Raw genomic sequence first — 24861 nt, 5'->3', positions numbered from 1 at the left:
ACGTAGCTTCCTCTCTGACAGGAGCGTGACAAACAGTCTAGGAGCAGGGTGGGTGAGATTCTTCATGATGTTACTGGCCCTTTTCCGGCATCTTTCTGCATACGTGTCCTTGATGGTGGGTAGCCTGTGCCCCCCCTCCCCAGTTCCCATTTAGCCCTGGCTTCACCTCTCCCCCTCTCCTCTTTACACTGGCCATCTTCCCTCTCCCCTCACAATTCCTAATGCAAGCTTTCGACCGAAAGCATTGACAACGCTCTCCCCACCCCCACCCACCCCCATAGGTGCCCTTCGACCAGCTGAGTTCCTCTAGCAGATTCTGTGTTGCTCCAGATTCTGTACTCTGCAGTCCCTCGGGTCAGGAGTGAAGAGCAGGGAAGTTCCCATTGGACAGAACTTCAGCAACTGCAGGTGGGCTTGGTTTGAGAAACAGTTGGAAGGGTTAATTCTCACGCAGTGCCTTTACCTCACACCACAAACACTCGTTGGAAATGAATGGCCTTTTGCAGGGATAGAGTCCAGCACAGCAAAAATAAAATTCTTCCAAGCCGTGAGACATACATCAGTGATTATATCGTTCAATAGATGCACCTCTGAGCCACGGACCAGTCTCCTGCTTTCTCCGATTGACAATTACCCAATCATCTTTTTAAAGCAGGGACTTAATTGACGTTTGGAAGAATTTTGCTCGCCCGACGGTTTGTTCTGTTCACAAGCTTCGGTCACATTCTCTTGAATAATCTAAAAGCAGGTGCCCCTTTCTCCCTCAGCCTTCAGGCCTGGGATCTGCTCACCAAGTAGTTCTGGTGAAAGGGAAGGAGATCCCATCTGCTTCAGTATCCCCACAAAGACAACTGGAGCCAGCAATGTGGAGATCTGGAGGACTGTACCCTAGATGAGTTCCAGTCGCAGCTTCTAGCCTCCCTTGCACCAAAAATAGTAAGATACTTGACCACTGCAGTAAATGTTCTCCAGAAATTTTCAGCAAGTGAACACATTCACACCGCTCGGTTAACTTCTAAAATCTGTTGAGCTGTAGTTTTAAAGAGAGGGACTGGTCACGTTTCTGAAAGGAAGGAATTTGGAAGCTGTAAGGAAGAGGACAGGAAATGGGGGGGAGTCAACTGCAATACTCTCCCAGTATGGATACAATGGGCCAAATGGCCTCCGCATGTTGTGACTACTGTGCCATCTGAATTAGGTCAAGTTCAGTGTCAGCTCAATCAGATTAGCACACCCTCTGCATTCTCAATGTACGTCCTTATGTACAAGGGATTCAAACTATGTGAATTTGGCTTCCCGAGGCTCCAAGGGGAGCGGCTGAGGAATAAAGATGTCAGGCAGACGCAAGCTGCCTGTTGCTGGGTGGAGAGTCGGCACCTGTACACCTGTTGAATCTAAAGAGATACCAGGTTACAAACTCAGACATGAAGAACATCACAGCCTGCCCTGCAGATACACCAAGTTCAGAACAAGTAATAGGAGAATCCGTGCTCAACTTCAAAACCGCATAGCAGAATTACACACAGAGGCAGCAGGTTCCCTCGTCCCCGCAGAAAATAACTGAAGTTTCTCTGGCTTGTATTACACGGCTATGTGTCTGCAATGATACTGAACATACTAAGTTTTAACAGGAGAAACTTCTGTTCTGAAACATGCCCTGTTAGATTCAGTTAGAATAGCCTTTAAATCATACCCCTCCCAGTCCAGAGGAAGGATCTCAACCTGGAACAGCAGCTCTCTGTTTCTCTCCACAGACACTGCCTGACCTCACGTGTTCCTGCAAACAGCTCGTTACCAGCATTGCCAGTTTCACGAGTCTTCCACCCATTCTGCATCTGAAGGAGACTTCATTGACTCCCCTTTCTGAGGTCCCACAGCCTTACCTCTCCCTCCCCCCGCCACAACTCCACCACCCCAGGTACCCCCTCCATCACTACAAATTAGCAGGAACAAACACCCCAAAACCCTCCTGCTCCCTACGCCCCAATGCCCTGGTCCCCTTTCTACCTCCCCACCAAGGCATTGTGTGCGACCCCACTGCCTTCTCCATTTCAACCACCCCTGAACACAGCCACCTGCTCAGGACAGAGCCCCATTGCTCCAACCTCCCTCTCCAAAGCCCCTGCACGGCGAGCAAGTTCCCAGTATCCCAGAACACTCCCAGCTAGTGAGCTGAACCTTGAACCCCATCGGATCAACTGTGAGAATGTGGCGCGTGCACGGAACTGATCGATCAGACGATGAATCAGTGGGGACTCCTAAACACAGGATTCTTTCTCTTCATGTGGGCTTTCGAGTAGGCACAATTCCGTCCCAGCAGACCGGGTTCGATGCCCCCACACTGTAAGCTGCCCAGTGCGTACCGTAGCTAACACAACTTGGCAAAAAGTTGGGTCCCACTGCTCTGCTACTGTTCTTGCTCTGTGCCCCACCACCAGAGTTTTGGTGCAAATTCAACAGTGCGGTTAACAGGCAAGGTGCAACAAGAGATCCAAGTGACAGTCGGCTCAGTGGCTCACAGGATGGTCCTGCCTAACCAAGATAACTCCTGCTGCCCCGAAAAAATACAGCAAAGTTTACAGTGAGCTCTGACGAACTGGCCTAGACCTGGCCTGCCTTGCTGCGCGCACAACTTCAACAAGCAGCAAACCAGTCCAGGCCTTGGGGCCCAAGAATACCTACGGTTGGGTCCGTGGCTGTAGGCAGCACCTGCAAGAATTAGGCAAACAGAATTCACTGGGATCTCCGCCGTCCCAATGGTGAGTGTCAGCCACAATATCCCCAGAAAACATGGTATGGAGATGCCCCTTGGGTGCTGATTGAGTAGAGGTGTGGACTACGAGCGAGGACAGGCAGCACCCTTCCCCCTCTGTGGAAGGAGAACGAGATACTCTAAACCAAAGTGTTCACCTGGGCACTGCTGTATTGCAGAAAGATGCCGGGTACAAGTCTGACCCAGCTCCTCACCTACGCGTCAACCCTACTTTTGAACAATCAAAGGAAACGTTGAGCCTAGGGCCTGTTCCGGTACCCAACAGTTCTGTGAAGTCCACACAGTCAGAGGGAGAGCATGCAAACTCCAGGCAACACTGGATCCACACAGCCCGAAAATCCTGGAAATGGGAGCAGGAGGATGCTCCATATTTTCATCAGAGAGTTGGCAGTTTAGTATGAACTTGGTCTCTTTTCTGGCGGTTTTGCTCCTGACTTTACAAGCACTTAGTGTTAGCCACTCTGTTTAGCAACAGCAGTTTATCTGAGTGACAAATATTAACAATTCAGCATCCCGAAACTCTAATGAGTTTCGAAAACAAAAATAATTTCAGAAATGGACCAAATATACTCTGCAAGCTAAAGCAAAGAAATGTTTAGTACACTGAGGCTCCTACCATCCCGCAGAGGTTGGACCAGGTGTGCTATCTGTAAAGCAGCTGGCAGATTGATGACACAACATCTTGCTCATACAGCAGAGCCACAGTTTCAGAATCGACTACAATTAAGCCGACAGTTTCATGAGGAGCTTGGGCTAACTGGGCCCTTGCCAACACTGCCCCCCTGTGCTGACAAATGCAGCTGCAGTATCTGTTTTAAGAGCAATCACACTTTGGTTCAGAGCATCACCCACATAGTTCACCGTCACCATGCTGGCGATCGGTTGGCAGATGAAAGAGATTTGAGTGGATCAGGACGTCATTCCCCCCCCCCACCCAGTTTTAACCACCAGTGATATTACAGATAAACCATGTGACCCAAGCATAACATTTTCATTTTACCACAGCAAATATTGAAATACCTGCACTTCAGTTCCTTGTTACAGTCTCTCTCTGAATAGGAACACCTCAAGTTCTAAGAAGCCCTTTCTACAGTACATTACAGGAATGACTCGCAAGTCCATCGTAAGCTCAAGCATTTCATCCAATCATACCAAAAGTACATAAAGGATCCAATTTAGTATCAGAGGTAGGCAGATCTAATTGCTGAGGAAACACTTTCAGTGTAAAATACGAGTTTACCATGCATCACTTCCTGTTGAGTCACCAGCAATGAAACACAGTCCAGTGCAATGCTTCCAAGGTGCCTTGCGTCTCGTCATTGCCAGAACTGCAGGACTGGGAGTTGCAGAAGACTACAGTACAGAAACAGGCCCTTCAGCCCATCTAGTCCATACTGCCTAGTCCCACTGGCCTACACCTGAACCAATCCTGCACACCATGCACTTATCCAGACATCTCTTAAATGTTGAAATCACACCCACATCCACCACTTACAACGGCAGCTCGTGCCACACTCTCACCAACCTGAATCAAGGAGCTCCCCTTTCACCATTAACCCATGGCCTCTAGCTCCAGTCTTACCGATGCTCAGTGGGAAAAGCCTGCTTGCATTTACCCCCATAATTTTGTACACTTCTATCAAATCTCCCCTCATTAACTTGACAAGTAAAGGCGTCAACTTGACTTCAGCGCACCGGGGGATAAGCAAAAGAGTTACAGCAGGATAAACTGTAGATGCATTGGCACCATTTGGCATCACTCACACCAAGGCGTGGGGCTTGTATTTTAACTTTTGAGTTGGCACCTGCTCACTTTTATCAGCTGTTAATCAGCAGTAACCCAAGTTAACGAATGCTTCCCAGACTAACTACTGGGCAACTACTGACTTTGCCAAAGGAGTTTGTGAAGAGACACAGCATAGACAGCCCAATGGATCTGTGCCGACCAACAACCACCCACTTAAGGCCAGAAGGTACGGGAGCAGAATTTGGCCATTTGGCCCATCGAGTCTGCTCCAGCATTTCATCACAGCTGATCCATTTTACCTCTCAGTTCCCATCTCCTGCCTTCTCCCCGCATTCCTCCATGCCCTGACCAATCAAGAATCTATCAACCTCTGCCTAAATATACCCAATGACTTGGCCTCCACAGCCACCTGTGGCAACAAGTTGCAGATTCACCACTCCCTGGCTAAAGAAGTTCGTTCTCATCTCTGTTCTAAGAGGGACGCCCCTCTATTCTGTGCCCTCTGGTCACAGAGACAGGATTGAACCTGCATCTGTGGCATCGTCAAGCAGCCATCCCACTAGCCTACCCACCATACAAATAAGACCATTATACCTTTGAGCAAACCACCCACCCCATCTCCCTAGATATTTTACAGTGACAGCATTACCCCAGCATAACCTTTTTCTTTAAAGCAGGGCTTCCCAGCCTTTCTTATGCCATGGACCCCTACCATTAACCGAGGGGCCCACGACCCCAGGTTGGGAACCCCTGCTTCACAGAGAATTTGGAAACATCAGATTAAATTTGTACACCAACTTTCGGTGTTGTCATGATATTTAAGGAAGGGCTTCTCAGATATCATTCCATCTTCCATAAATAGAAAAGTAATATTTCAATCATGTGCAAAGATAATACCTTGTCAGTGCTTTTAAATTAATACTCTGAAGAATGACAACCCAAATAAAATATAAAATGCTGGCTGAATCGCCAAGCAACTCACTTCCACAAATATAAGTGTTTGATACAGACAGGGAATCTGGTATAATGGTTAAATTGATCAGGTCCGAAACTATCGACTTTTAAATCATCTCCCCTCCCAAAAACAGAAACCAAAGAGACCAGATTAAGTTATTATAATCTCCTCCAATTTCCATTCTCACATCCTACCATGAAACTAGAGATGGTCCTGAGGGGTAAATATAATATTTGAGGTTATATCATTCTTCAGTACCACAGAGAGGAATACAAGCAATGGTGAGAGACGTTAGTATTTGAGGACCCAGTATCAACGTGAAATCATTTCTCATTCCAAAAGACAAGGGACAGGCTCCCATTTATTTAAAAGGAAGATACAGGTTTGGCCTCAAAGTACCATGGCACAGAACTCACCCGGAAATTATCAGGGGAGGTCAAGTGAAATTTTTGCCTAATGTCTTCAGGAGCACCTGCACACAGCCTATAAAAGATGTGGTAATTTCTTTCCTCCTTGCTCTGCATACAGATTCGGGATTTTTCCAGCAGATAATGTGATACAAATCCACCAACAACGGCATTCTGTACCGGGGAGAAAAGGCAGAGTAAAGAGGCATGGATACATTCTCAAAAACGGAGTGGAGTGTGAAATCTGGAAGGCTTTAAAAACAAAGAAAATCGTTCCTTTCAAAATTACCTTCTCGTTGAAATGTATCTCGACAAACTTTCCGAATCGACTACTATTATTATTACGTACAGTTTTGGCATTCCCGAAGGCCTCCAGTAAGGGATTGGCTGTTTTGGAAATAATTGATTAAATTAATCCCTCTCAAATCTGTAAAGTTACAGGAAGAGGCCAGTCGGCCTGTTGCACTTGTGATCTTGTCAGCATGAAGGACGGGTAAAAAGAGCCCATACTACACAGAATCATTGCATTTTGCAACACGCTTAAAGATCAAACACTGATCATCTTCGCCAGAAGGAAGAATCAATACCAATGACGACAGTAACATCTCCTCTCACATTCTTCAAGTGAAGAACATCAACTGCACTGCCCATCTCTTCACTACTTCCCGCTCACCTCACCCCCGCCCCCCCCCGCCACCAAGTGTCTTCAGCTCCCAGAAAGGGCAACATAGTAGCATAGCTGTTACCATAATGTTTACAGTGCCTGCTGGAAAATTGGGGCATGACTCCCACTGCTGTGCGAGGAGCCTCTACATTCTCCACTTGGCCACGTGGGTTTCCTTTGAGTGCCCTCTGGTTCCCTCAGCCATTCAGGTTATCGTTATTGAGTTGCAGGCAGGCTACGCTAGCGCCGGAACCATGGCAACACTTGCAGCACAATCCGTGCTGATTTGATTTGATGGACTACACCGTGCAAAAATCTTAGCCGCCCTAGATTTTGTTTTAATATATGGTTTCAAATGGTACGGACTCCAGAGCTTTGATCTCAACATCACTGAGGCTGTCTGGGATTACCTGGGGAGACAGAAGCAAGCAAGACAGCCAAAGTCTGCAGAACAACTGTGACAGGTCCCTCAATGTGCTTGGAATGACCTACCAGCTGACTATCCTAATAAAACTACACAGTGTACCCAAGAGAATTGATACAGTTTTACAGGCAAACTGTGGTCTCATTAAATATTGTTTCAATTTAGTTTGTCACTGTTTACTGCTCTTTAGACCATAAGACCATGAGACATGGAAGCAGAATTAGGCAACTCAGCCCATCAAGTCTGCTCCACCATTCCATCATGACTGATCCCTGAGCCCACTCAACCCCACACACTTGCCCTCTCGCCATATAGTTAAATTTTTGACGTTTAGAAACTTATTTCATTATTTTAAAACTTCACAGAATTTTTAAATTTATAAGTGCTTAAGACTTTTACACAGTGCTGTATATGTGGCAGATAGTTATTATTTACCTTTATCTCTTAAACACCTTTTAGAATCCCAAGGCATCTGTAGCTGAAGTAAGCTTTGTTTGAAGTAAAAGCTCTATTCAGCTCCCTGCTTCATCTTCTACTTCCTCAACTTCCATGCTTGGTTTGAATCACTAACAAAATCAAGACTGGCCATTCACATCTATGCCAACTGAGATGTCACAACGTCATCCCACGTTGCATCTGTAACCTTGCAGCCACGTCTCATTCAAGTGCTGTTGAAATCTCTCAAGTGTTTCTGCCTCCTCCGTGCTCCCAGGTCATAACTGGATGAGGCAAATTCCTCATCATCTCTAGAGTACCAATTACTTTTAAAGTTCTGCCCACTCTTTTTCACTCCTCTACCAAGGGAAATGCGTCCCTCCTACTTGTTCGATCCAAGTTTCTCATAATCTATACACAACAGCTTAATCTTCCCTCAGCCTCCTCTGCACAAAAGAATCAATTCAAGTCTGTCCAATGTGTCCTCACTCCTAAAAAAGGAAACATGGTAGCGTAATGCACCAGCTGCAAGATTGAGGTTCAATCCCCACTGCTGTCTGTAAGGAGTTTGCAAGCTCTCCCCGTGAGCAGAGATCCAGCTTTCCAAAGATGTATGGTTGGTTAGTGAGTTAGCTGTCTGATTACTTGTTTACTTAATTATTGAGATAAAGTGTGGCACAGGCCCTTGCCCCCACGCCACTCAACAATCCCCGGATTTAACGCTAGCCTAATCGCGGGACTGATTAACCCACCGACAGATGCCTCTTCAGACTGTGGGAGGAAACTGGAGTACCTAGAAGAAACCCACACGGTCACGGGGAGAGTGCTGGTTGGCATCCATCTGTCTCGAAGGACACTGGGTGATGGTGATCACCATCACAAGCCTGGGCGGAAGGTATGGAGATCCTGAGATGTCCAGTCATCAAGATCCCCCTCTCGGCCTCACCGGTGTAGTCCAAAGGAAAGCTTACACGGGGAGAATGTACAGACTCCTTAAAGACAGCGGTGGGATTTGAGCTCAGGTCACCTGTACCGTAGAGCATCGTGCTAACCGCTAGGCTACCGTGCCACCCCCATGTTCGGGCAACACTTGTGGTCCGGCCAGCACAACCCTCCGATTTGATTTGATACAAACTCTGCACGTTGCAGTGTACGCGTGACAAGTAGAGCTAAACTATCTTTTCTCTTCAGAACTTCCCCACCCCAGCCACACCTTTTTGTAACCATCCTCTTCACACTCTCCAGTGCAGTGACATCACTTCTTGCCCAAACTGACACTGCACCCTAGCTCAGTGACCGAGTTCTAGTGCAACGTCCCTGCCTTACTCTCAAACCGTCCGCTAATGAGGAAACACATCTGTACACTATTCCTAAAGATCCCAATCAGGAGCAGAAGTTTTAATCAGAGGATGCTTCCTTAACTGGCATGTGGCTCCACATCTTTGTAATACCAGAGAATAAAGCAGGCTTCATTCAGAACACACGAAATCAGACGGTTGTAAGCTGTTAGCACACAGGTATCCGAGCGTGCGCGTAACCATGCATGCATTTGCTTGTATGAATGTCTGAACAGTGTGGAAGCAAACATATAAAACCCATCCTTTGTTTGAGGGGTAGCAGGCATCCACGCATTCATGCAACCAAATAAAATAAGCGAGAGGCAGCAGAAGTTCGTGCCAGTGTCTGAGTCCCCAAGCATGCATGTGCAAGGGCCAGCATAACATCCCAGAACTGCTTACCTTCCACAATCCTTTCATCAATGTCCTGACCTGTTCCATATGACTCAGTCAAGTACCTAGATAACGGATGGGTAAGACAGTGAATCGCAGCCCACTGATTGGTGTCAGGGTAATGGCACTGAGAGACCAAGACAGCAGGCAGCTTCGACAGCATCCCAGCTACTCCTTCCACAAAGTAACTCCAGAGCAAGAATTAATGCAAACAAACCAGAGGTGCCAAAAGGGCATTTGTTGGGGGGGGGGGGGCAGGGGACATTGGGCGGGGGGGGAAGGAGCAGCCAGGGCCGTGGGGAGGGTGGGATAGGGGCCATGGGGAGGGAGAGAGGGGGAGGAGTAGGTCTGTGGGGGGGAGAGGGGGTTGTGACTGGGACCAGGGCTGTAAGGAGGGAAGGGGGGGGGGGTGTTACAGATGTAAGATTCTGGAATGGGTCAGTGTTAACAGGTGTAAGGTTCTGGAATGGGTCGGTGTTAACGGGTGTAAGGTTCTGGAATGGGTCGGTGTTAACAGGTGTAAGATTCCGGAATGGGTCGGTGCTAACAGGTGTAAGGTTCTGGAATGGGTCGGTGTTACAGATGTAAGATTCTGGCATGGGTCAATGTTAACAGGTGTAAGATTTATACATACCGAAGTACAAACTTTGTATTCTCTGTTTTCCCAGCACCAGATTCGCCTGATACAATGATGGACTGGCTTAATTTGTGTACCTTCATATCACGATAAGCTTTATCAGCTGAGGGTGAAGATTGAAAGCAGAGTTTGAAACAGGTCACTATGAGACATCAGCATGTAGATTCTAAGATCCAGCCTTTACACTGAGTGTGTGCAGTTCATCAGAAAGAATATGTTTTCCCTAGAGCAAAATCATAAACCCATTGTGGTGCACTCCCGTCATTCCATCAGAATGCAGTGGATAAAAACAATTCCCAACATAAAAATGTTTTCTGCCTTATCTTGAATATTAAAACACCAAATCACCTCCACAGAGAAACAATACTGCAGATCTTTCTAAAACCCGTAGAAAAGTACTGTAGACTTAACCAGGTTGGTTACGTTGGATACTCGGGTAATCTGGTATCTGATCACTCACAGATTCGATATCTGACCCGCTCATCAGCCTGGAATATCAGCTGGGCAGAGTCCAGGGCCTGGTGTTGGAGCTGCATGCCTGGGGCCTGGAGCACCAGTGATCATTGGGAGGGCGGGGGGGATGGTTTGAGGCCTGGAGCACCAATGATCATGGGGGGGCACGGGTGGTCTGAGGCTGGAGTGCCAGTGATTATGGGGTGGGGGGGGGTGGTCTGAGGCTGGAGTACCAGTGATCATGGGGGGGGGGGGGGGGTTCTGAGGCCTGGAGCTGGGCATCGGAGAGCTAAACTATTTCCCTCCATTTACTGGGTTCAGAGGCGAGTCCAGCACAGTCCATCGTGCCTCAGCTGAGCCTGATGCCAGATTAAACTAAATCTCTCCTGACTGTACATCCCTCTATACTGTGCATTTTGTACAAACTTGCTGAACACCACCACCGCATCTGCCCCCACCACTAGCCCTGCAAATCACTCCAGGCACCCATCACTGAGTAAAGAAAACAACTTGCTCTGCACATCCCCTGTAGATTCTCCTCCCTCACCTTGAAGCTATGCCCACTGGTACCTGTAACTCTATCCTGGGAAAAAAGATTCTTACTACCTTCCCTACCTATGCTACTCAGGCTTCTATCATGTCTCTCCTCCCATCTGTTGACCCCTCCAAACAGTGAATACTCTCTCACCCAGGAAGCACCCGGGTGAGCATCACCTGAACCTTCTCCAGAACCTTTCTGTCGTGGGGCCACCAGAACAGCAGGTAATGTGCCAAGTGCTGCCTGACCAGAGTTTTATACACAACTGCAACATGAGATTTTATTATGCTACTGTGCAATGTGTAAGATGAGTTAAATTAAAGCATGTGGCCATTACTCAAAGTAACATTCAATCGTCCAAAAAATCTGCTAGTCTTGCGCCAAATCACCTAGTTTGATTGAGTGAACTTGGCCTTTTCTCCTTGGAGTGACCGAGGATGAGAGGTGACCTGATAGAGGTGTATAAGATGATGAGGGGCATTGATCGTGTGGATAATCAGAGGGTTTTTCCCAGGGCTGAAATAGCTAACATGAGGGGGCACACTTTTAAGGTGCTTGGAAATAGGTACCGAGGAGATGTCAGGGGTAAGATTTCCACACAGAGAGTGTGAGTGCATGGAAGGCACTGCCGGAGGTGGTGGTGGAGGCAGATACAATTGGATCTTTTAAGAGGCTCTAAGATAGGTACCTGGAGCTTTGAAAACCTGAGGGCTACGTGGTAGGGAAATTCTAGGCAGTTTCTGGAGTAGGTTACATGGTCAGCACAACATTATGGGCCAAAGGGCCTGTAATGTGCTGTAGATTTCTATGTTCAAAGTCCAAAGGGTGCTGCATTATCAAGAATTTTATTACATTACTGAGACAATAGAATTAATGGTTCCAGTATATTGTCTCAGAGCAGGATCTTGAGGTAAGAGTGTTCATCTGATGAAGGATACAGGACCTGTTTCTCTCCCCGAAGGTGCTGCCTGATCTGCTGAATGGTTCCAGCACTTCTTTGTTCATCTAACTGTGCCTGGACAGACAGTGCCATTGATTGGGAAACAGTGAGTTACAAATTAGGGCGGCACAGAAGCGTAGTGGCTAGCACAACGCTTTACGGCATCAGCTGTAAGATCAGGGTTCAATTCCCGCCGCTATCTGTCAGGGGTTTGTACATTCTCCCCGTGACCGCGTGGGTTTCCTGCAGGCGCTCTGTTTTCCTCCCACAGTCCAAAGACGTACCGGTTAGGGTTAGTAACTTGTGGCCGCGCTACGTTTACAACAGAAGCTTGGAAACACTTGCCAGTTCCCCTGCGTATCCTCAACGAAAACAACACATTTCCCTGTACATTTTGTTGTTTCTATGTACATGTGAACAAGAAAGCTAACGTAATGTTTATGACTGTCCAAGTCATGACCTTAAAAGGGGGCGACACTTTGTGAAGGCAACACAAAATATATTAAGCTGACTTGTGGGCAGAGTCAACTTCTGTCTGACCCACCCACAGGAACAAAGAAAAGTTTTATCATGGTACAATCATGCACCACTCTTCAGACATCCGATAGTCACACTAAAATCGTAAATATGTCACACAAACCGCAGACTTGGGGAGGGAGTAGAGGACCACTCACCAATAGCGTAGACATGTGGCGGCAGAGTGCCCAAGGATTTCCCCTTGTACTTCTGAATGGAATCTGATGAGTAGAGTTTAGCTATGTCATAGTATGGGTTCACTGCTATCAGTATGTTGGCAACATAAGTCTGCAAAGAAACACAGGAACAGGCATGAGTGCTGGTAAAAATCCAGTCAAGGGCAGGCTCACAGCTTACACACGTTAAAGAATCCAATTCACCCCCTAAAGTTAAAATCATTTCATAACATCCAAAGTAGGCTTCAAAATAGAGCAATGTTGTTGAGCAGTCAGTCCCTATCTGAGTGTAAGGAACATCCTCCGCTTTGAATGGGGATAGGCAACATCTCAGTTCGTACCAGGTAATATTAGCGCCACACTGGTGGCAGGCATTCAGTCCTAGACATTCAATGGCATTACACCATGGTGTTGCCCAACAATGTCACTGTGAACCACCAGCCACGTAAACAGTCAGGGCAGAAGAGCAGGCTATCCTGCTGCCAATGACTCATCCCCTGACAGCGCAATGCCTTTCCACCATCCACGAGTGTAATGCAACAAAGGCCCACAACTCAACACCACCTGGAGCAAAGGTGTCAGGTAGATTGGCATCCCATCTGCCACACTCAACATTCAGACCTCCATCACTGGTATGTGCACAAACCTGTGGCCTCTGTAGCTAGGGACTGGGAACAACACCCCAACCCCTCCAAGTCAGCCAGCAGCCCCAGCTGAAATACTTCTCAGTTCCTTTGCTGGATTTAAGTCCAGAACTCCTTGTCCAAGCGCGCTGAGAGAGCACCTCCATGGAAAGAGTAAAGCAGTTCAAGAAGGCAGCTCACCCAATGACTTTTCAAACACAATTAGAGATGGGCCATGAACGCAGGCTTTGAGAAGATAAACACAGGAGATTCTGTAGATGCTGGAAATCCAGAGCAACACACACACACACACACACACACACACACACACACACAATACTGAAGGAGCTCAGCAGGATAGGCAGAATCTATGGAAAAAAGAAAACAGTCGACGTTTCGGACCGAGACCCTTCATCAGGACTAGAATGAAAGAGCGAAATAAAACAGAATAAGAATGTTTGGAGAGGGTAATGAGTAAGCTGGTGGGTGAGACAAGGGAGGAGGGAAGGCGTGGGAGTGTGTGGTGAGCCATCTACCGGTGGGGGCAGAGGGAGGGGAGAGGTCTGACAGCTGGTGGGGGGGAGGTGGGTAGGGGAGAGGGCCAATGAGCAGGCCACTCCAAACAAATCTTGGTATCATGTTAAATTGCTGGAGAAAAACTCAATAAATACAGTTTTCTCATCTGATAGAATAAATGGAACACATTGCCTTCAGCACAATGTGCCCTGAACAAAAGTTCAAAATATCATTCAAAATGTACAACTCACGCAACGTGTACTGATAGATCCCAATAATTAAACAGGTTACAGTAGCCTTATGTGTTAGGGTGATATCCAGGCAGAATAATTGTTCAGCACAGGCTAGATGGGCCAAAGGGCCTGTTTCTGTGCTGTAGTGTTCTTTGACCAGCTCTTGCAGAAATTTGACTTTACACAAATTCTCCCATATATTTGAAGCATTTTCAAATGAGTAATTACAATAAATTATAATTATAATAAATTGTTTTATGACTGAATACAGTATATATTCTATTAGTCTAATTGACAAATGGAATTCTAATAGACTAATGGAATATATAGGCCTCACACACCCAATGCTGGAGGAACTCAGCAGGTCAGACAGCATCGATGGAGAAGAGTACAGTCGGTGTTTTGTGCCGAGACCCTTCGGCAGGACTGGACAGAAGCCCTTTTCTCTCCAGGCCTGAAATGTCGACCGTACTCTTCTCCATAGATGCCGCCTGATCTGCTGAGTTCCTCCAGCACTGTGTTTGCTGCTTGGATTTCCAACATCTGCAGATTTCCTCTTGTTTGTAATAGAATACATACTGCATTCAGTCATGAAAGGATTCATTACAATTACTAGCTTGAAAAAGTGGTGGAGTCAGGGTGATTATTGATGGATCCTAGCAAGTGGATGCACAGCAATATGATATGTGAGAGTATAGAAAATGGATGTTTCTGACTTGGGGGGAAATTAGCTTAACGACAGTTCTGAGGACCAGAACCCTAATGTAACTAGGAACTGCTGTATTTTACAAAACTGCTTGCTCAGCCCTCTGAAACAACATGCCAGAGCAGATTCTCTGTCATATTTCTGCTGTCCGTACAACTTTCTTGGGAATGAGTTGATCGCTTCACTGTAAGAGACTAAGCATTCTATGCATCACAAAATTCATCTGAAGTTTAGTGATGTCCTCGCTTCACAAAACATGCAGGAAGTAGAAGGCAGAAGGTTAAGCTGAGATGGGAAAGGTTTATTTGGAATATGACGAGCAACATTTTCTACGCAGATTATTTGGAAAACGAAGTTGCCAAACAAAGTGGTGGAGGCAGGTACAACTACAACATATAAAATACACATTTTTTAAAATAGAGATCAGCATGTTAACAGCTCTTCCAGCCCAGGCCACCCAATTACACCCATGTGACCAATTAACCGAGTAACCCGTACGTCTTTGGAACGTGAGAGGAAACCACGGCATCTGGAGGAAGCCTACGCAATTATGGGGAGAAGGTACAAACTCCTCAGAGACAGCAGCAGGTCACTGGCATTGCTATTCTACTGTGTCACCCCGGATGGGTATTGCATAGGAAACATTTAGAGCAATACTTCTCCTTCGGCTGTCCATTGATTTTTGATGTTGACTGAGGCCTGGACTGGTTATATGGAAGACCGGCAGTTGCCTATGCTGCATGTCTCCCCTCTCCACACTACCGATGTTGTCCAAGGGAAGGGCACTAGGGCCGATACAGCTTGGCACCGATGTCATCGCAGAGCAATGTGTGGTTAAGTGCCTTACTCAAGGACACAACACGCTGCCTCAGCTGAGGCTCAAACTAGCGATCTTCAGATCACTAAACTGACGCCTTAACCACTTGGCCAGGCACCACACAGAGCAATACAGATCCAAGCCAAAAAGGGCAAATTGCATGAGATGCTGTTTACTTGGATTTTCAGAAGGCCTTTGACAAGGTGCCACACGGGCTGCACACACGGCTGCTTAGCAAGATAAGGAACATGGCATTACAGAAAAGATGCAGTACAGAAGACTGGCTGACTGGTAGAAGACAGTGGGAATAAAGGGAGCCTTTTCACTGCTGGTGACTTGTGGTTTTCCGCAGGGGTTAGTGTTGGGTCTGTTACTTTCTATGTTATATGGTAATGACCTGGATGACAGAATTGATGGCTTTGTAGCCAAGTTTGCCACATCTTCAAGTTTGCAAAAATTACAAAGATAGTTGGAGGGGCAGGTAGTGTTGAGGAAGTAGGGAGGCTACAGAAGGACTTGTACAAATTAGAAGAACAGTCAAAGAAGCAGCAGATGGAATATAGTGTCGGGAAGTGTATGGTCATACACTTTGGCAGAAGGAATAAAAGCATCGACTATTGGGTAGAAAATTCAAAAATCTGAGATACAAAGGGACTTGGGTGTCTTCGTACAGGATTCCCTAAAGATTGAGTTGCAGGCTGAGTTGGTGGTGAGGAAGGCAAAAGCAATGTTAGCATTCATTTTGAGAGGGCTAGAATATAAAAGGCAAGGATGTAATGCTGAGGCTTTACAAGGCACCAGCGAGGCTTCACTTGGGAGTATTGTGAGCAGAGTAAAGGTCTAGGCCTTTACTCACTGGATTTTAGAAGAGTGAGGGGGGATCTCAATGAAACCTATCGAATGTTGAAAGGCTTAGACAGAGGGGATGTGGAAAGGATGTTTCCCATGGTGGAGGCACGGCCTCAGAATAGCGAACGTCCATTTAGAACAGAGATGAGGAGTATTTTCTTTAGCCATAGGGTGCTGAATCTGTGGTACTCATTGCCAAAACATCTGTGGAGGCCAGATCATTGGGTGTATTTAAGGCGGAGGCTGATAGATTCTTAAGTCAGGGCGTGATTGATTACGGGGAGAAGGCAGGAGGAGGGGGTTGAAAGAGAAATGGATCAGCCATGATCAAAAAGTGGAGCATTCTCGATGAGCCAAATAGCCTAGTTCTGCTCCTATATCTTACTGGTCTTATCTTCAATGAAAAGAACAAAGTGTTCTACAACATATCGCGTGGCCTTCACAAAGCTCTGATCTCAACATCAGGGCTGTCTGGGATTACCTGGAGATACAGAAGCAAGCGAGACAGCCAAGATCTGCAGAAGAACTGAGGCAAGTTCTCCAAGATGTTTGGAGCAACTTACTAGCTGATTTTCTTATAAAACTGCACAACAGTGTACCTAAGATGCAGTCTTAAATGAAAAGAGTAGTCACACCAAATACTGACTTGATTTCTTTTTTTAAACTGTTTACTGCTCTTTATAGTATTTTTTGATATTTAGAAACACTTCAATATTTTTGAAAGTATCTTTATTGTACATAATTTTTTTTTACATGACACACACAGTGCAAATGAGAGCAAAAATAGTGAGGTGGTATTCACGGGTTTGATGTCCGGCACAGATCTAATGGTCGAGGGGAGGACGCAGTTTCTAAAACATTCAGTGTGCCTTTTCGGGCTCCTGTATCTTCCCTCCAAAGGTAGCAACGGGAAGAAGGCATATCCTGGATGATGGAAGCCCTCAATGATGGAGCTGAAGAAAGGTCCATGGAGATACACAGAACATGGCATGGTTAGCACGCTTTACAGTACCAGCGACCCGGGTTCAACTCCCACCGCTGACTGCAAGGATTTTATACATTCTCCCCGTGATCACGTGGGTTTCCTCCGGGTGCTCTGGTTTCCTCCCACAGTCCAAAGGCGCGCCAATTGGTAGGTTAGGTCATTGTGCATTGTCCCGTAATTAAGCTAGGATTAAATCTGGCGTTCTGGGCAGCACGGCTCGAAAGACCAGAAGGGCTTACTCCGCACTGTATCTCGATAAAAAAAATAAAGGTCCTCTTATTCCATTGAGCGTCAACCAGCAATAATTGTGTTTTGTACTGCAGTAGCAGTAAGTCCCAGTTGGGGGAACTAACCACTAAACCGCAGCCACTCCAGTCCCCTGCTGTGTAAACGAACAGGCGTACAATTTCAAGGAAACTAATTCAGCAACATGATAGCACAACAAGAAACTTAATGAAATCTTCCTGAAAAGGATTTAATTAAAAGATGAATACATTACGTCTTTGAAATAAAGAGGCGGCGAATTATAATGCCTGTTACTGATCAGACAATTATAAAAATTGCAAACCCAAGTCCCAGTTCTTGGTGCTTGACAGGAAGCACTAAGAGCTGTGGAGACACAAAATGTCGATCAGCACTCGTGGGTGAAAGCAGTGCCCACTGCTCTCAGGCCTGAACCTAAAGACGTGAGGAATAGAGGGCCAAAGGGCACAGAAAGGAGGAAAGATCCCTGCTAATGGAATCTATCAAATTCACACACAGATCCTGATAACTGAATTCAGGACACTGATCACCGTGGTCCAGGAGTCTGCTGTTCCCTTACTCCAACACACTACATTTTCCAAGTAATTATTCCTTGATGTTGAAAGAGATAATCAGAATGCAACCAGGCTTCTACACTCTGACTCTTTTCTAAGTGGGCTGATTAATAATGTTGGCAGGGTTAATATGTAGAAAGTAATTTCCCAGCTAAACGACTCCAGAAGCAGAGGACAACCTTACAGTTATGGCAGCACTGAACAGGTGTGATATTAGACAGGATTCAGAAAGATTCAGGAAGAGGTCAAGGGTAAGTTGTTGTTGTTGTTTTTACGCAGAAAGTGGTGAGTGCGTGGAATGGGCTGCTGGCAGCGGCGGTGGAGGTGGAAGCAATAGGGTCTTTTAAGAGACTCCCGGACGGCTACGTGGAGCTTAGAAGAATAGAGGGCTATGGGTAAAGCCCAGGTAGTTCTAAGGTAGGGACATGCTGGGCACAGCTTTGTGGGTCGAAAGGCCTGTATTGTGCTGTAGGTTTTCTATGTTTGTATAACAGGGAGAACCAAAATGGGGAGGGGGTTTGTGGGCTGCTGGGAATGCGTGGGCATGCACAATGTCTGTTACTGCTCTGGAACTGAGATATTCTGATACGGGTTGCGGTAGGGCTAAAAAAAAAAGCAGCTAAGTATACAAACTAATGAGGTGTATAGATCGGCTAAATACAAGCAGAGTAACACATACAAAATCTGCAGATGCTGGAAATCCAAAACAACTTTCACAAAATGCTGAAGGAACTCAGCATGTCAGCAAAGATCTATGGAAATTAATAAAGTCAACATTTCAGGCAGAGACCCTTCTTCAGAAGAAAAGGGAAGGAGAGGCACCAGGGAGAGGCGATAGGCAGGTGAATAGAAGAGAAGGGGTAGGAGGGAGCAGAGGGGGGAATGGAAGAAGTGGGAAGGGGAAGGAGGAGGGGAGGGAAATGATCAGAAGTCAGAGAAATCAATGTTCATACCATCAGGCTAGTGGCTACCCAGAAGGAATATGAGGTGTTGCTCCTCCAACCTGAGTGTGGCCTCCTCCTGGTGCCCCTCTTCATTCCATTTCCACCACGGTCCACTCTTCTCTCCTATCAGATTCAGCTCTTTACCTTTTACACCTATCACTTCCCAGCTTCTCACTTCATTCCTCCTCCCACCCCCATCACACTTGAGCCTGTACTCCCTCCCCTCCCCTCCAACTCAGTCTGGCTTCTTCTCCCTCATTTCCAGTCCTGATGAAGGGTCTCAGCCCAAAGCATTGACTGATATTCCTCTCCATAGATGCTGCCTGACCTGCCGAGTTCCCCCAGCATTTTGTGTTTCTCTCTCTGGATTTCTAGCGTCAGCGTTTCTGAGGAGGCAGGTCGGGGCTGAACTGTGTACATTAATACGCACACTCTCCTACAGGCATGGGCCAGAGTGCATCCTAACATACTGCAGCAGTGCATGCTATAGAAACATCACCGTGGAGGACAGGAAGGCTCAACAACGGGTCGTCAAATCTACCCAATACAGCACCAGAACCAGTCTACCCGCCGCCATCATGGACATATAGACAGAAAGGTGCCGGAAAAGGACAGCAAAATCATGAAGATCCCACCCACCCTGCTCATGGACTGCTTGTCCCACTCCCATCAGGGAGGCTACATACCATCCACGCCAGCACCACCAGACTCAAAACTAGATACTTTCTCTGAGCAGTAAGGCTGATCAACACCTCCACCCACTAATTCATCACCCCAATTCCCCCAACACCATTGCTTGATCATTTCCTGTCAGTCACCTTATGTACAGACACTCCTGTGCCTGGTGTCACTTTATGGATACAAAATCAATGTTCATAAGCTATCTTACGCATTTATGTTCATTGTGGGTTTTTTTGTATTGCTTTCTTTATCTTATTGTGTATTTTTGTGCTGCATCAGATCTGGAGTAACAATTACTTCATTCTCCTTTATAACTGTGTACCAGAAATGGCATTAAACAATCTTGAATTGAATCTGCAGAATATCCTGTGTTTATGTAAACGCAAGCAGGCGTTTTCCACTGAGGTTGGGTGGGACTACAACTAGAGGCCATGGGTTAAGGGTGAAAGGCAAAATATTTAAGAGGAACACGAGGAGAAACTTCTTCACTCAGGGTGGAATGAGATGCCAGCGGAAGTGGTGCACGTGAGCTCGGTTTCAACATTTAAGAGAAGTTTGGATAGGAACATAGATGGATGGGATAGAGAGGGTAATGGTCCAGGTGCAGGTCAATGGTTTTAGGCAGAATGATAGTTCAGCACAGACTAGATGGGCTAAAGGGCCTGTTTCTGTGCTGTAGTGCTCTGTTATTCTCTGTTGGTCTGGGATCAGTGTGGGCCATGCTGGAAATCTCAATCATTTTATTACTACCATTACAGAGCCACAACACAACGAATGTTGGACAAGGAGATAGAACGGCACCTTCACAGTGTGACTTTTCTCAACAAGAATGACCTAGTCTGAGCTTTCACCCTCATGCAGAACAAGCACTGTACTGCACACTAAAAATCAGAGGTGAGGCCCTGGAAGTCGCCTACTCTGAGGTCAGAAAACCCTGGCCTGGTTCCCCCAAGGGAGTTAAACATGGCAAAATCAATTCCAGATGTGTAAAATATAAATAAGCCCTCAGGCAAAGTGGGATCAACAAGGTGGGAGTAAAGAAGGCCAAGTCCAACAAGGACATTCTCCCAACAACACACACAAAATGCTGGAGGAACTCAGCAGCCCAGGCAGCATCTATGGAAACCAGTACAGTCAACGTTTCAGGCTGAAACCCTTTGGCAGGACCCTCTCCTGCCTCGTTTGGAACTTGGTTGCCTTAAACAACAGCCTGTTCCATCGGAGAGAAAATCACAAGGCTTTGTGGTAACACCCCAGTTGTGGCACAAACATCTGTTAGATTCCAAAATCATCCAACTGACAGAAGCAAAGATGCTCTCACTGGCAATGCTGCTCTGGCTCTGTTGTACATACCACTACCCACACAACTCCCACTTCACCAGCCTGGCCCCAAACCCACAGGTAGCAACAGAATCACAAAACACGAGAAAGTCTGCAGGAGCTGGAAATCCAAAGCAACACACACAAAATGCTGGAGAAACTCAGCAGGACAGGGAGCATCTGTGGAAAAGAGTGAACAGTCGACATTTTGGGCCGAGACCCTTCATCAGGATTGGAAAGGAAGGGGAGGAGTCAGAGTAAGAAGGAAAAACAGAAGTTAGTAGCAACAGAAGGTTTGTTGAAGGTTTCAAGATGCAGAAAAAGATTCCACCATTGGTCACATCTTCAGAGGTCACTGCCTCAAGGGGAGGGATAATCTTTCAAAGAACCCCACCATCCGGGCTGTGCCAACTTGAGAGTCAGATTACCACCGCATGGGGAAAGGCCCTTCAGCCCATCTAGTCTATGCTGAACTATCAACCTAGTCCCATTGACCTGAACCCGGACCATAGCCCTCCATGCCCCTCCCATCCTTAGCACCTAACCAAATGTCTCTGAAATGTTGAAATCGACCCCGCATCCACCACTTGCACTGGCAGCTCGCTTCTCACTCTCACCACACCCTGACTGAGGAAGCTCCCCCTTCATGTTCTCCCTAAACATTTCCCCGTTCACCCTTAACACAGGACCTTCAGTTGTAGTCACACCCAACCTCAGCAGAAAAAGCCTGCTTGTATTTACCCCATCTCTATCTCTCACAATTTTGTATACCTCTACAAATCTCCCCTCAATCTTCTACATTCTAAGCAATAAAATTATAACCTATTCAACCTTTCCCTATAACTCAAGTCCCGGCAACATCTTTGCAAGTTTTCTCTGCACTCTTTCAGTCTTATTTACATCTTTCCTGCAGGTAAGTGACCAAACCTGCATATTGTACTCCCAATTAAACGTCACCAAATGTCTGAAACAACCTCAACGTAACATCCCATCTCCTGAACTCAATACATTGGTTTATGAAGGCCAAAGTGACAAATCCTTTCTATACAGCCACTTTCAAGTGGTTATGGACCTGCATTTCCAATCCCTTTGTTCTACGTCACACCTCAGTGCCCTTCTGTTCACTGTGTAAGACCTACCCTCACACGTGATTGCATTAAATTCCATCCCACTTTTCAGCTTATTTATCCAGCTGGTCCAGATCCCAGTGCAAGCTTTGGAAGTTTCCCACTATCCACTACACCCCCAATTTTGGTGTCATCCACAAATTTGCTGATCCAGATTACCATGTTATCCAGATTGTTAGTACACATGACAAAGAACAACGGACCCAGCACCGATCCCTGCAGAACTCTGATAGTCACAGGCCTCTGGTTAGAGAGGCAACCATTTACAACCACTCTCTGGCTTCTTCCACGAAGCCAACTTCCAATCTGATTTACTAACTCATCTTGAATCCCAAACAGCTGAACCTTCTTGACCAAATTCCCATGCCGGATCTTGCTAAAGTCCATGAAGACATCCACTGCCTTGCCTTCATCAACTTTGCTGATAACTTCCACGAAAAACTCAAAAAGATTAGTTAGACCCAACTTACCATGCACAAGGCCAGGTGGACGATCCTTAATCAGTCCTCATCTATCCAAATACATATATATCCAGTCCCTCAGAGTAACTTCCTACAACTTTCCCACTGCTGCTGTCAGACTCACCGGCCTATAATTTCCTGGTTTATTCTTAGAGACTTTCTTAAACAACAGAACAACATTAGCTATCCTCCAATCCTCTGGCACTCTGTACTGATGAAGGAAACCTTCCTGAACACATTTGACAAACTCTTTCCCATCCATCCCTTTTACAGTATGGGATCACAGTCATTATGTGGAAAATAAAATCACCTACTATCCCTACTATTAAAGCTTGTTTCTTTGTCTGCGATCCCTCTACAAATTTGCTCTTTTAAATCCTGTGGATTGTTGGGTGGTCTATAATATAATCTCATTAATGTGGTCATACTTATTCCTCAGTTCTACCCATAGAGTCTCACCAGACGAGCTCTCCAGTCTGTCCTGTCCGAGCATTACGGTGACATTTTCCCTGACTCGTAATGCTTCCCTCCCACTCTATCACATCTAAAACAACAGAGCCCCGTAACACTGAGATGCCAGTCCTGCCCCCTCCTGCAACCAAGTCTCAATAATGGCTACAATGTTATAATTCAAAGCGCTGATCCATCTCCCATTCCTACAATACCCTTTGCATTGAGATACTATATACACAGCTCAGAACACTAGTCCCACCCTGCTCAACATAGCAATTCCTGACTTTGCACATAGACTTAACGTCTTTCTCCATAACCACTCCACTATCTGTTCTGGCACTCTGGTTTCCACCCCCAGCAACTCTAATTTAAACCTGCACCACCACTACCACCAATCCCCCTGTCTTTCTGCTCTCCAAACCAACTAATCCCCTTTCACTACTGCTCTCCTCTTCTCCCCACTTCCCTTCTGAGCCACAGAACCACACTCAGTGCCAGAGATCTGACCACTGTGGTTTTCCTCTACCAGGTTATTTCCAACCCCCCAGCCCCACCTCCACCCAAAACAGTATCCAAAGCAGTGTAAACCTGCTGTTGAGGGGAACGGCCACACGGATGCTCTGCACTGGCTGCCTATTCCCTTTCTCCCTCCTGGCAGTCACACAGTTAACTGAGTCCTGCACCTTGGGTGTAACTACCTCCCTGTATATCCTACCAAGCCTCCCAAATGATCCAGAGTTCATCCAGTTCCAGCTCCAACATCTTAACTCAGTCTGTTAGAAGTTGCAGCTGGATGCAATTCTTGCACGTGAAGTTGTCAGGAACACTGGAGGTCTCCATGCTTTCCCACATCCCACAAGAGGAGCTTTCACTATCCTCTCCAGTATCCCCACCACTCTAAATGTGCAATAAGAAAGAATAAATAATGAAAAAAGTATCCCTAGAGCCGATGCCCCTCTCAGAAGCACTCAGAAGCCTCAACTTCCCACTCCAACACAGGTCCACTCATACTATGGCCACTCCACTTAAACCTAACTTTTATTTACTGGTCCTTGCCAAGTGCCCAATTATATGAAACCCAATGTCTCCTCAGGGACTGTACTATGCAAAATATGCCAACGAAAATGGCATACGTCATCATCCTATCTGCAAACACCTCGCTTAAAATAAAGAGGAAACTAAGACCCATTCTCCTGAGCTCCTGTCTTTTCCTTGCAATTAGCTTTGTGTTTTGGAGTTACAAAATTTAACAACATTGAGTATGAGGTTGCTGCCACACCTCAACAGCCAATCTATCTCTCTCCGCAAGCCCTCTCATCACCATCCGAGATTCCACCTACAGTAGTGACGCCAGGGAATTTATAGAGCTATGCTTCGCCACTGTCATGAGTTCAGAGAGTGTCGAGCAGTGGGCTAAACATGCATTGTTAAGGTGTGTCTGTGCTGATCGTCAGCGAGGAGATGTCATTACCATAGAAACTACAGCTCAGACACAGGCCTTTTGGCCCTTCTTGGCTGTGCCGAACCATTTTCTGCCTAGTCCCACTGACCTGCACACGGACCATATCCCTCCTTACACCTCCCATCCATGTATCTGTCCAATTTATTCTTAAATGTTAAAAAAGAACCCGCATTTACCACCTCGTCTGGCAGCTCATTCCATACTCCCACCACTCTCTGTGTGAAGAAGCCCCCCAATGTTCCCTTTAAACTTTTGCCCCCTCACCCTTAACCCATGTCCTCTGGTTTTTTTCTCCCCTTGCCTCAGTGGAAAAAGCCTGCTTGCATTCACTCTAGCTATACCCATCATAATTTTATATACCTCTATCAAATCTCCCCTCATTCTTCTACGCTCCAGGGAATAAAGTCCTAACCTATTCAACCTTTCTCTGTAACTGAGTTTCTCAAGTCCCGGCAACATCCTTGTAAACCT

General features: G+C 46.4%; 1 protein-coding gene across 4 annotated transcripts in view; it reads right to left on the bottom strand.

The window, feature by feature from the left end:
• LOC140201573 (unconventional myosin-VI) overlaps nt 1–24861 on the bottom strand; it is a 265342-nt gene that overhangs the window by 107563 nt on the left and 132918 nt on the right. For all 4 annotated transcript variants that reach the window (XM_072265885.1, XM_072265887.1, XM_072265888.1 and 1 more), the window contains 5 exons: nt 12378–12507; nt 9770–9875; nt 9145–9200; nt 6172–6269; nt 5892–6056 (listed from right to left, as the gene is read on the bottom strand). In XM_072265885.1, the coding sequence (XP_072121986.1) occupies nt 5892–6056; nt 6172–6269; nt 9145–9200; nt 9770–9875; nt 12378–12507 (555 nt within the window). The remainder of the gene's footprint in view (nt 1–5891; nt 6057–6171; nt 6270–9144; nt 9201–9769; nt 9876–12377; nt 12508–24861) is intronic.

This window comes from Mobula birostris, chromosome 8, assembly GCF_030028105.1.
Source record: "Mobula birostris isolate sMobBir1 chromosome 8, sMobBir1.hap1, whole genome shotgun sequence".
Lineage (NCBI taxonomy): Eukaryota > Metazoa > Chordata > Chondrichthyes > Myliobatiformes > Myliobatidae > Mobula > Mobula birostris.
This window is presented reverse-complemented; position numbering and strand designations above follow the sequence as displayed.